The 13,211-nt window shown below is 42.6% G+C and overlaps 1 protein-coding gene across 1 annotated transcript; it reads right to left on the reverse strand.

The window, feature by feature from the left end:
- Nucleotides 1-7,096: 7,096 nt before the first annotated feature.
- Nucleotides 7,097-12,475, reverse strand: rnf183 (ring finger protein 183). The gene is made up of 2 exons (XM_029643155.2): nucleotides 12,139-12,475; nucleotides 7,097-9,924 (listed from the first exon to the last, which is right to left on the reverse strand). Exon 2 carries the CDS (start codon nucleotides 9,826-9,828, stop codon nucleotides 8,908-8,910), a length of 921 nt encoding a protein of 306 aa, XP_029499015.1. The 5' UTR covers nucleotides 9,829-9,924; nucleotides 12,139-12,475; the 3' UTR covers nucleotides 7,097-8,907.
- Nucleotides 12,476-13,211: the final 736 nt, after the last annotated feature.

The raw sequence follows: 13,211 nt of genomic DNA on the forward strand, positions 1-13,211 counted from the left end.
GACCCTGGGCCTATATCTCATTCTAGTAAGGTAATCTGGCATCATTATGCAACAGGATAGGCTTATATAGCCAATCACACACCCATGTGTGTGCACCTTTACTCGTGTGATACTAGATTCCTAACTCCTTTGTGTTCATGACAATACATGGAACATTTTGTGTTTCACAAGGGGTGAAATTATACACTGAGTGTACAAAACATTAGAAGCACCTGCTCTTTCCATGACATGGACCAGGGATGGGCAACTGGCGCATGCGGCTCGTGGAGCCCCTTTTGTAGGCCCGCTGAACTCAGTCGGGGTCTCAACTTACTGTTGAGTTAGAATACACACGGTGCAATTTCGAAATGTGGTTGTGCATCAGCGGTCACTCAATTAGCCCATGTCAGCCATTTTATTTAGATTAGTAAATTAGTCTAGCGGCCAGCTATCTTAAACTTGTAATAAGAATGGTCAAATGTTTTGTGGTCCCTACCCCCTCAAAGTTGTCCATCCCTGACATAGACTGACCAGGTGAATCCAGGTGAAAGCTATGATCCCTTATTGATGTCACCTGTTAAATCCACTTCGATCAGTGTAGGTGAAGGGGAGGAGACAGGTTAAAGAAGGATTTTTAAGTTTTGAGACAATTGAGACATGGATTATGTATGTGTGCCATTCAGAGGGTGAATGGGCAAGACAAAATATTTAAGTGCCTTTGAACAGGGTATGGTGGTGCCAGGCACACCAGTTTGAGTGTGTCAAGAACTCCAATGCTGCTGGGTTTGTCATGCTCAGCAGTTTTCTGTGTGTATCAAGAATGGTCCACCACCCAAAAGACAACCAGCCAACTTGACACAACTGTGGGAAGCATTGGAGTCAATATGGACCAGCATCACTGTGGAATGCTTTCGACACCTTGTAGTCCTTGCAACTCAATATTAAGAAGGCGTTCTTAGTATTTTGTACACTCAGTGTACATGCAATGCAACCTGCAGATCACTAAAAGACTACAAAACATTTAGAGTGTCCGGTGAAATCAAAAGGGCGTTAGATTTATTTGATGGAGTTTATAGCATGATTATTCCCTGAACAATATTTTTTAAATCTGTCAGATTTGTTGTTTATTTCTAATAATCCTCAGAGCTAACAGTGATATTTGGCTTTCATACAGCAAAGCGATTGTCAAAACAACTGAGTGACTTATCAACTGATAATAAAACATGTCATCGTGCAGCATGTCTCAAAGTCAGGTGCTTACTGTTGTAGTGTCTTTACTATCATTAACTGAAGACTGATAGTTTTTATCAAAGATTCTCTGTAATTAGTTACTGCGCGATCAACTGATTAATCACGTAACTAATTAACTAGGAAGTCGGGGCACCAAGGAAAAATATTCAGATTACAAAGTTATAATTTCCTAAAATGACTTTTCAGATATTTTATCTGATGAATTAGTCTTCGAATTAATGAATTATTTACTTTACCTGAAGTTAGTCTCATTCCAAACGTCGTAAATTGTTGGTTATCTGCACGAACCCAGTCTTCACTATGAGTCATCCATATGTAACAGTTGTTAAAGTACTATGTGAATTTCACCAGGTTCATATATTAATATGTTGTGTTGATTTGTTATGCATGCCTGCATCCTGGGAGAAGGTTGAGTGTGTACTTACGTTTTGCCCTGCGTGCTCAAATCATTTTGATGCACCGAGAGAGGTAGGCACGCTTTTTCTGTCTTCAGAAAAGTTAGATTATTTTAAGTACAAACTCATACACACAGCGTTTTGTTCATGAATAATGATGTATATTTAGAGGTTACTCATAAGTGGATGGTAATTGTTAAGATGCACTTGCAATTGTACTTTTTAGGATGATATCAACATTCTGAATTCAACATGTGGTTAATAGCTAGCTAAGGTATTAGCAGGCTATTGTATGTGTGAACGATGGCTAGCTCCTCGAATGATCCCAGTCCCTCCTATTGTGCATCTGTTGTAGAAAGAGGCAACGATTCTCAGAACATATGTGCTCTACAAATGTTTTATTTCCTTTTGGATGCAGATGCAGGATGCAGAGAGTGAGTTCTGCTTGATTAAAACTACCTGATCTCCAAAGTCCACGTCTATAGTCTCAATCAACCACACACAACGCAGAGTTACAGCGGTGCAGTATAGCACCGGCTACATTGGTGCCGTGACCCGGATTCATCGTTGATCGACGTCCGCTCAATCCCAGCAGCGCTGCTGTTCTAGAGACTAATTATATCATTGAGGTACTCTTGCCGCCTTGTGGCAAAAATCGGAACTACAGTCTTTTTTCCTGTTTATTTTTTTTTCTGACAACGATGTATTGAGAGCGCTGTTTATCGTTAACCAACATAGAAGTGTGTTCATCAACAGACATTTTAATGTAACATTAGTGGTTTAGTGGCATGGCATCTTATAATGGTGATGAACCCAAATTCACTGCTGGGAGGGGGAGGTTTTTCTCATACTCTGATCAAACCCCTGTAAAGTGTGTAGGTGCAGGAGGTTCCCCCATGTTTTGCTCCACAAAAAAATTGGATGAAAGCCCTTCATCTAGTGTTAATCCAAATGCCCCTGTAGATGGTCTAGCTGAGCTGGTGACTCAGCTAGCCCGGGAAATAGGGAGCTCCATTAGGGAAGAACTACAGAGTGGCAGGTCCAGTACTTATGAGCCACCAGTAAGTACAGAAAAGATAAGTGATTATCATTCAGAGTCAGTAGGATATGTAGATCTCAGTCAAAGTTCATCAAGCAATCAGACATAAAGGAACCTCCTACATATAGAGGAGATGGTACAGACAAATGCTCCATTCATGAATGGGAGGAGTTGATGAGAATATACTTGAGGAGGAAGGGATGTCCTGTTGGGGAACAATCAGATGAGATGATTAGTCGATTATCTGGCAAAGCAAGAGACATGGTAAAGATACATTTACGCAATGAGACAACAGTTGATCCTACAGAGAAGCCAGAGATTGTATTTGACATTCTGAAACAGAATATCAGCGAATTGGCCTATTCATGCATGCCCTTGGCTGATTTTTTACAATACTAAACCTGTACCCGGAGAGGCTGTTATGGAGTACTGGGTTCGATTGAACAAGGCCGTAGATGTCGCTGACGAGGGCTTTAAGAGACAAGGTAAGAAGATTGACAGCTCTAACTCTGATGTCGTTAGGATGTTTGTAACATACTGCCCTGACCCCAAACTGGCAGCAGTATTCCAATACAAGTCTGCTGAGAAATGGACTGCGAGTGAAGTACAGGAGATAATCTATGAACATGAACGCCGCAGGAAGGCCACCTTGTGTCAATCTACCGCTGTATCCTCAAAGCAAGTAACAGTACATCCACAGATAACTCCATGTGAAGGCGGGGTCAATGCTGGTGCGTGCAGTGACACTTCTGGACAACACCCTGTCGTTCTCAACTAACATCAAGGCGGTGGCCCGTTCCTGTAGGTTCATGCTCTACAACATCCGCAGAGTACGACCCTGCCTCACACAGGAAGCGGCGCAGGTCCTAATCCAGGCACTTGTCATCTCCCGTCTGGATTACTGCAACTCGCTGTTGGCTGGGCTCCCTGCCTGTGCCATTAAACCCCTACAACTCATCCAGAACGCCGCAGCCCGTCTGGTGTTCAACCTTCCCAAGTTCAAGGGCACTGCGTTCATCCACCTCTGGCCTGCTCGCCTCCCTACCACTGAGGAAGTACAGTTCCCGCTCAGCCCAGTCAAAACTGTTCGCTGCTCTGGCCCCCCAATGGTGGAACAAACTCCCTCACGACGCCAGGACAGCGGAGTCAATCACCACCTTCCGGAGACACCTGAAACCCCACCTCTTTAAGGAATACCTAGGATAGGATAAAGTAATCCTTCTCACCCCCCTTAAAAGATTTAGATGCACTATTGTAAAGTGGCTGTTCCACTGGATGTCTTAAGGTGAACGCACCAATTTGTAAGTCGCTCTGGATAAGAGCGTCTGCTAAATGACTTAAATGTAATGTAAATGTACATCAAGCGCCAAACAAGATGGGCAGAGTGCAAGTATCGAGAGACTCATTCACCTGCTTGAACGTACGTTAGAGAAGAGCATACCACCCGTTATGGTTTCACAGACACAGGCCAAGGCATCATCTTTCCCCACCCAGCCCTTCAGGCGTAGGGAATGCAGGGTTTGTGGCTCAACAGATCACTCCACTGTGATGCACTGTAGACATGAGAACCTGTGCCTCCGGTGCTTTTCCCCAGATCTTAAATCATTTACTTATTACTAACTAAGTAATTCACTGAAATGCATAAAACAAACAAACAAGGTAAATGTAATGATAGGAAAATGTGCCCTAGTGGGCTGAACCGGATTTGCGGCTTGTTAGACAAAAAGGGGAAGTGGGGGTCGACTAAGAAGTCACTACAGAGTTAATAATTATAACAATTGAAATGCTAATCCTTTACACATGAACGCTCACTCATTTGGGAACAATTGCAATCAATATATATATTTACGCTCCGTGTGTCGTCTTGATCGCTGGTGAAGTCTTTTGTAGAATTGTCCGTCTCTCCCTCTCTTTCTCTCGGTTGTGGTTAGAGGGGATAGTTCAGAGTGACATTCGTTATAGATGGATGTTTCGGCGGGTGTCGTTCTTCGCGTTCAATGATACCGAATTCCTAGCTGCAGACTAGTAATTAATATCAAAGACTTGTTCCAATTCTGTCGGTATCGATAGTCTAAGAGTCGAACCACTTGGTATGGTTAAAAGATTCAGCAATGGTCCAAAACCTTTGTCCCTCCTAATGGAGAAAACATGGTCTGCAACCTTTAGCCATCTCGTAATTGAGGTAAGCTCGGTCTGCTGATCGAAAACCCGAGTGGGGTTTTATTCGGAAGGGCCGAAGAGGGCTGTCCAGGATGCCTGACCCTAAGGGATCAGGGGCGGTCCTCTGATTTAGTTCAAATCAAAAGGGAATTGTATTTTTCTTCATTAAACAGTCCACAATTATATATTATACAAACTGTATCATACTCACTCATTCATCTTATTCAACAATTAGATGTAAAACCTCATATCTGAGGCTATTATATAAACAGCGTTATGGTAACGTGGCCACACCGTCTCCCATGAGCTTCCCCAAGTTGTGACAAACGGACCAGTTCGTAGCTGGATTCTTCACCGATCTTTAATACTTTCTCCGGAACATGAAATTAGTTTGTACCTCAAGTTCTGTGAGGTGGAAGGATTTCCTTTCTTCTGCATGAAAAACTACTCTTCTCAGGAATTTACAACATCTGACCACAGCAGCCTAGTTGAAGGAGGCAAGGGGGAGGCAGGGAGAGGGGGGTGGGCTTGCTACACCCAAAGAGGCCAACGTCATGACACTGTTTAACACCTTTCTGGAAGTCAGTTCCCCATACAAAGTGCTTTGGACATTCCACCCTGAGGCCTGGGAGAGTCGCCTATGCATATTTTGTGTGGGTGTGTACTGGTGTTCAGGCCCTTAGGTGTGCCTGCCCTCTGAGGTCCTTTCTTCAGGGGACTGGGAGGTGTCAATCAAAGGCTGTTCATCAAAGGGACTTCCACTTTGTCCATTCAATGACTCACCCTGCAAAACGGAACAAAAATAGGCTACATTGTGAAGCATATTGTTTTGGACATATTTGTCATTACATTGGGGTATGGTTTTCATTGGGTATAGCACACAAATGTTCAGGGGTTCAGGCACCATGGCAGAGGCTTAATTATGAAATCTCAATGCTCTTCACTCACCTGTTGAACACTACTTCTGACAGAGGTGCTTTTTCCTCTGATCAGGTGTGTGGTCTGTCCCTCCATGGCAGCTTCACCTACATCATTTGGCCTGGACCTGCAGAACACTCCCAGTTTGACATGCATGATTTCAGACACAAACAGGGTGAAAAATAAGCACCTGTTCTTCAGAGTAGACCAACCATTTAGGATAAAAGCAGCGATCATATTTTCCTCTATTTCCTTATTGTGTCAAGTTATGGACACGTTCAAAATGGCAGGGGAGGTTTCTATGATTTTTGTCCCCCAAATTTTTTTCTTATAGTTCCTATGGAGTAATGCCATTTTTTCATTTTGGGCATTTGGCACATTCAAGGAGCTCGGGGCCCCTGGCGAACAAATTATTGGCTCTGTAATCTTTGCTTGACAGGTATAATTTCCTGACTCATAATCTCTCGTTTTGCTGTTCGACTCAGGTTTATATTCCACAGACACTCCATTTCCAAACTCAAGTCGATGTCCTTGAAAAAATGACTTCCATACTGAGGGAGTTCGTTTTTGCAGCACGGAGTCGCATACCGCTCCGCAAGTCAGTCCGAGGCTGTATCCCGAGGTAGCAGGCCGCTTCTTCTTTGTTTGATTCCTGGCAAGGATATCCCCACAACACCGTAGAATAGCCAACAAAGCAGAAGGGGTAGAAGCCACCGTTCTCGATATTCTAGTGGTGACTGTCCGCAACGTTAATTCTATTGTCACACATCTACCATAAATTTATGCAAGCACTGTAATTCAAGAGGAAAACGTATCCATGTTTGATGACATACCGTTAGCTATTCAACCCGAACACTCGCACAGTTAGGCCAATATCCAGTTTGCGTCAGGGTCTTTCTGGACCGGGGTCGTGAGTAGACTTTGCCAACGAGGGTGGATCAATGTGCAGAAAATGCATAGGCTACAAACTTTTTTGAGAGGAATGGCAAACAAGGTTTGGTCCCCGCACAAAGTTTAAATAGATTGAATAAAACTGTTTTAAATTGATTAAAATAGAATAGCCTATGGACAATTGATATAAATAAAGTCACAATTTACAACACGTGGAATTTCTCTCTGGCTTACACAATTTCAAATATTTGAAAATACATTAATAATGACTGTTGTGATAGATTTCTGTAGAGATATAAACAGCTTATCTGAAATGGTTTGCCCTATTGTATGTCCCTCTATAAACACACACACACATACATACACACAGAGAGAAAGAGAGACAACAATGCTATGTAATTACAATGTACCTGCCTATTGTATGTGCATAGAATTACTTGCTTTAGCATCACTAAATAGGCCTATAAAGTGGGAACAAATAATGAATGTGTTAACCATAAGAATTGCTTACCATAATGAATTTACCATAAGAACATCAAATTAAATACAGGGTGTTCTGTTTAACAGTGGTTGAAATAGACGTATGTCTATGTCAACACCTGCTTGTAGAAAAGACAAAGACATACTCGCATAGCCAGATTAGGTCAACTGGTGGCCCGAGCATCAGCAAAGTGTTTTGTTGTTTACAAAATGAGTCTTGTTTCTGCACTCACCACAATATTAACTGTTAGGTAACCGTTCAAACTTTATATTTTAATGATTAAGAGCATATTCCTTAAACAATTAATAAAACACTTGCATGTTACACAACACATACACTTAGTCATGCTGTCAAATGTCACTGCCTCCTTTCCATTATGAAATATTTGCATGCAAGGTGCCTTGTAAGAGGTTTTTCTGTCACACTGACAACCATAGAATGGAAAACATAGCTACTACAACTAAAACTAGTCATGAGTGACACTGTTTCACTGATACATACACTAAGTATACCAAACATTAGGAACATCTTCCTAATATTGAGTTGCACCCCGGTGCGCCTGGCACCTACTACCATACCCAGTTCAAAGGCACTTAAATCCTTTGTCTTGCCCATTCACCCTCTGAATGGCACACATACACAATCCATGTCTCAACTGTCTCAAGGCTTCAAAACCATTCTTTAACCCGTCTCCTCCCCTTATCAAAACTGATTGAAGTGGATTTAACAAGTGACATCAATAAGGGATCATAGATTTCACTTGAATTCACCTGGTAAGTATATGTAATTGAAAGAGCAGGTGTTGTTAATGTTTTGTATAGTGTAGCTTTCAGTAAAATGTTAAAACAGTACACACACACACACACACACACACTGAACCTGTCAGGAAATAGTATAAAAACAAAAAGAAAATTGTTTTCTAATGGGACTAAAAGAGGAAGGTGCAACCAAGGTACCGATAGGCAAAGATCTTATCAGAAATCAAATCAGCACATTTGGTTTTACTGTAAGGCAACGTGTATGTACGTGCAACGTGCATGTAACATGGCACTGGGTCTATTGGAAATGTCATTCATTTCAGTGTGGTAGGATACCTCTGCTATGACAAGAGAGACCTATTCCGTTGTTTTTTTACAAATGTATCATTCTTATTTGAACTCTATATGTATATTCATATTTTGTACGTAAATATACATTAGTTAGACATCAATGAATGTAAAACAAAATCTTGAGCTGAACATTTTTACTTTGCAATGTAAAGAATAAGATCATGCTCATTGTAATCAAATCATCTCTTACTTGTAATAATTCTCCATGGCAGACTTCAGTGCAATTACATAGTACACAACTTTATAATGAATTACATTCCCCAGACAACATTAATTGTCCTCTCTGACTTCACCGCAATAGCTGTCCCGTTCACATTTGGGTAAATGTTCCATGTTCATGATCTTTATACTGCAGGAAGGAAGACAAAATGGTGGATAAAAAATAACTCTTGCGACACTTTTCCCATTAGTACTTCTTGTGCATCAGTCCTTCATAAACAACATGGTCCTTGTTATGTGTTGACCCCTGTTGAGTGTGCACTAGTGCTGTCAGGGTCACCTTTCTTTTCAGTTAATTCACATTTTCTTCATAACTGAGTATTAGTAAAGAAAATGAAATGGCAGATATTAGGATCCCTGACAATATTAATCCTCTGAAAATATCTGAGTGATTCTCTCCTCTGGTATTACTTCCCTTCATCCCACCACCATCCCGTCTTTTCCTCAGGGTATTTGACCACCTGGTTATGGTTGGCTGGAATTCCCCTGGTTGGGTTTGCTGCCGTTTTGGAGGACCACATTGGGCATGACCATGAAGGCCAGGATGCCCATCAGCATCAGCACCACGGTGATGGTGACGATGGATGCCATCACGGTGTAGTAGCACTGGTCCGAGCGGAACATCCTGCGCAGGCGACCTCTGACCCTGCTAGGGGGGCGACCCACGTCCACGACAGTGGCGAGGCCCTGATCTATGGTGCCCAGCTGGAGGTTGCTGGAGGCCTGCCGGTCCTGCTTCTTGAGAGTGGGCAGGGTGAGGCTGGACATGGCCAGGCTGGTAGTACCAGGAGGGGGCTTCTTGAGGACCAGCTTGCCCTTGCTGCGCTTGAAGCGCACGGACAGCGCCCTCTGCATCTCTGGAGGGAGTTTGCGGAAGATGTCCTGGTTGTTGCCCAGCTGGGGCAGGTTGCGGCCGTGGGGCAGGTTGGTGAGCTCTCGACACACAGGGCAGGAAAGAGACTTGAGCTCTAAGGAGGTGACGTTGATCCGGGCCAGGCACTCCAGACAGAACGTGTGCCCGCAGGAGAGCAGCTTGGGGGTTTTAAAGACGTTGTCGTATTCGCAGAAGCAAACCACGCACTCAGTGTCCTCCATGTCGTTTTCCTGGGGGTCAGACTCCTTCCGGTTGCTGTCATCTCCAGCCCTGTCTTGCCTCCTGTTCTCCTCACTTCTACCACGCTCCCTCCTCAACCCTTTGTCTCTCTTTCTCTCCCTCCTTCTCCCAGATCCCTCTCCTCTCTCGGAGTCAATGCTCATGGACCTACGCACCTTGGTGGATTTCTCCTTTTTCTCCTTCTTGATGCTGTCAGGTTTGGGTTTGACGTTGGGCGGCTGTTCGACCCCGTAGCCTCCATCGGCACCCTGTCTTTCCCTGTCGTCACTCATGGTGGATAGAGGCAGGTGGTGGTGCTGTGGTAGACGTAGCTGTGATGGCTGGAATCAGATGGAGAGTGACTGGTTTCTCACGTCTCTCCAGAGGAGCTGTGGAGGAATGTGATTGTCGGTGAGACAAGGCGATTGGTTTGTCACAGAGAGCTAATTTAGTTCAGGCAACATAAAGAGCACAGGGAGTGCATTTCTAGCAATGACAACAAAAAGTACCTTGTCTATCTCAAATAGGTAAAGACAGGGAAATATACAGTTGAAAGCAGAAGTTTACATACACTTAGGTTGGAGTAATTAAAACTCATTTTTCAACCACTCCACAAATTTCTTGTTAACAAACTATAGTTTTGGCAAGTCGGTTAGGACATCTACTTTGTGCATGACACAAGTCATTTTTCCAACAATTGTTTACAGAAGGATTATTTAACTTATATCACAATTCCAGTGGGTCAGAAGTTTACATACACTAAGTTGACTGTGCCTTTAATCAGCTTGGGGAAAATTCCAGAAAATTATGTCATGGCGTTTGAAGCTTCTGATAGGCTAATTGACATCATTTGAGTCAATTGGAGGTGTACCTGTGGATGTATTTCAAGGCCTACCTTCAAACTCAGTGCTTCTTTGCTTGACATCATGGAAAAATCAAAAGAAATCAGCCAAGACCTCAGACAAAAATGGTAGACCTCCACAAGTCTGGTTCATCCTTTGGAGCAATTTCTAAACGGCTGAAGGTACCACGTTCATCTGTACAAACAATAGTGCGCAAGTATAAACACCATGGGAGCACGCAGCCGTCGTACCGCTCAGGAAGGAGACGCGTTCTGTCTCCTAGAGATTAATGTAATTTGGTTCGAAAAGTGCAAATCAATTCCAGAACAACAGCAAAGGACCTTGTGAAGATGCAGGAGGAAACGAGTACAAAGGTATCTATATCCACAGTAAAACAAGTCTTTTATCGGCATAACCTGAAAGGCCGCTCAGCAAGGAAGAAGCCACTGCTCCAAAACCGCCATAAAAAAAGCCACACTACGGTTTGCAACTGCACATGTACAAAGATTGTACTTTTTGGAGAAATGTCCTCTGGTCTGATTAAACAAAAATAGAACTGTTTGGCCATAATGACCATCGTTATGTTTGGATGAAAAAGGGGGAGGCTTGCAAGCTCAAGAACACCATCCCAACCGTAAAGCACGGGAGTGGCAGCATCATGTTGTGGGGGTGCTTTGCTGCAGGAGAGACTAGTGCACAAAATAAATGGCATCATGAGGAAGGACAATTATGCGGATATATTGAAGCAACATCTCAAGACATCAGTTAAGTTAAACCTTGGTCGCAAATTGGTCTTCCAAATGGACAATGACCCCAAGCATACTTCCAAAGTTGTGGCAAAATGGCTTAAGGACAACAAAGTCAAGGTATTGGAGTGGCCCTCACAAAGCCCTGACCTCAATCCCATAGAAAATTTGTGGGCAGACCTGAAAAAGCGTGTGCGAGCAAGGAGGCCTAGAAACCTGACACAGTTACACCAGCTCTGTCAGGAGGAATGGGCCAAAATTCACCCAACTTATTGTGGGAAGCTTGTGGAAGGCTACCTGAAACGATTGTCCCAAGTTAAACAATTTAAAGGCAATGCTACAAAATACAAATTGATTGTATGTAAACTTCTGACCCACTGGGAATGCGATGAAAGAAATAAAAGCTGAAATAAATAATTCTCTCTTCTATTATTCTAACTCCTAACTGACCTAAGACAGGGACTTTTTTTTACTAGGATTCAATGTCAGGAATTGTGAAAAACTGAGTTTAAATGTATTTGGCTAAGGTGTATGTAAACTTCCGACTTCAACTGTAGTTTAGTCTATGAATATACCATAACTCATTACTTGCCATATAATCTATTGACTAGAATTCCATTTACACAAGCCAATGCTATTTTTGAGATGTCATGCTAGGTTTCATGCCCTCAGTTCGCGTGTGAATATGGATGAGCCATCGACAAACAAGACATGAGCTTATTGACCAGGAACACGCTCAAAACAGTCTTGGTGTTCTGAACTGTGGAGCTAAAAATGCTGAGCTACTGAAATGTTAAATTCACATACTTTAACACTATCTAGTAGAGTAAGTCACTATGGTATTTTATATCAGTTACTCAACAAAAGTTGCGTTAGTTGTAAAGGTCATCAACATTGCAAACTATGTGCAAATAGTAATACAATTTTCAATGATTCAATATAGCGCCTATATTTGAGAGAGTATTGTACATTCAGTTCTCACAATGACAAGTTCATCATGATGGTGAACACTTACCTGTGGCGGTAGCTGACATGTACCAGTCTGTCAGAGATGGTCCTTCAGAGAGTACTTTCCCAGTGGAGAATATCCCATTCAATGAGTCCCTTGCATCTCCATTGAGACACACCGAGACACTAACATGCTAAGTGGACCTTACCCCTCCAGTATCCCCCTCTGTTCATTTCTCTCCTTGTCAATCTGTGTATGGTATTTCCTCTTTATATTCCTCCTTCATCCCTCCCTTTTACATCTGCGGTGTCTCGCTCCCTCTCGTCTGACCAGTTGTACCAGTTTATTTGGCATTAAACCACTGCCTCAAGTTTGTGTGCGTCTGTGAAATGTGAGGTTAAACTGTTATCACGGGTGTTTTTGTATCTCTGTGTGTATTTGTACATCGTTCCTGGAACCTGTAGAACTGTAATGTGGGTAGTCTGGGTACCGCTGTCAGATAATGCGTGTGTAAACATTTGAAGCTTTCATGACATGTCCATCTTCACATAAACTGTATTCAAATGTCCTTAATGCTCATTTATTTCTAATGGCCACTACAGTTGTTTATCATCTACCTTTAAATCCCACATTCCAAATGAACGTTTGACATTCTACTCAGACTAGAATGTGGAATGTGTTTGTTTCCTTGTCTGCTGTTGGACAGGGAAGTGATCGGCTGCATGGAAAACTCCACAAGGCTCTTGAAGCAGAGCACCGACCTGTCCAATGCACTGCAACTCATGTCATGATGCTTACGTATTAGACTAAAGCTTCACATGCAGGTTTACCATAATGACAAGGTAAACAGGATTCACCCAAAAGCACTCAAGGCTATCTGCAATGGTTCAGCAACCCCATTATGCACTTTATATGAAAACATTGAGGTCCATTGAACCTCACCCAGAACGAAAAATATGTAAATAATTTCATTCACTAAGCCCTTTTAGGTAAACTAATGTTTAAAGGGTTGAAAAATCAGCCATAGAAGTGCATGTAATCCTGATTTCTCATTTCATTTCGCAAACCTCACAGAAAAATACAAAACAACCCACTAACTACAACAGAAGAATCTTCTGCGGTTTCTATGACATTACATT

Source organism: Oncorhynchus nerka, linkage group LG3 (genome assembly GCF_034236695.1).
Source record: "Oncorhynchus nerka isolate Pitt River linkage group LG3, Oner_Uvic_2.0, whole genome shotgun sequence".
Classification (NCBI taxonomy): Eukaryota; Metazoa; Chordata; class Actinopteri; order Salmoniformes; family Salmonidae; genus Oncorhynchus; species Oncorhynchus nerka.

What these genes read in the sequence shown, in the direction of transcription:
- rnf183 (XM_029643155.2), bottom strand. Translation starts at nt 9,828, where the DNA reads ATGAGTGACGACAGGGAAAGACAGGGTGCCGATGGAGGCTACGGGGTC.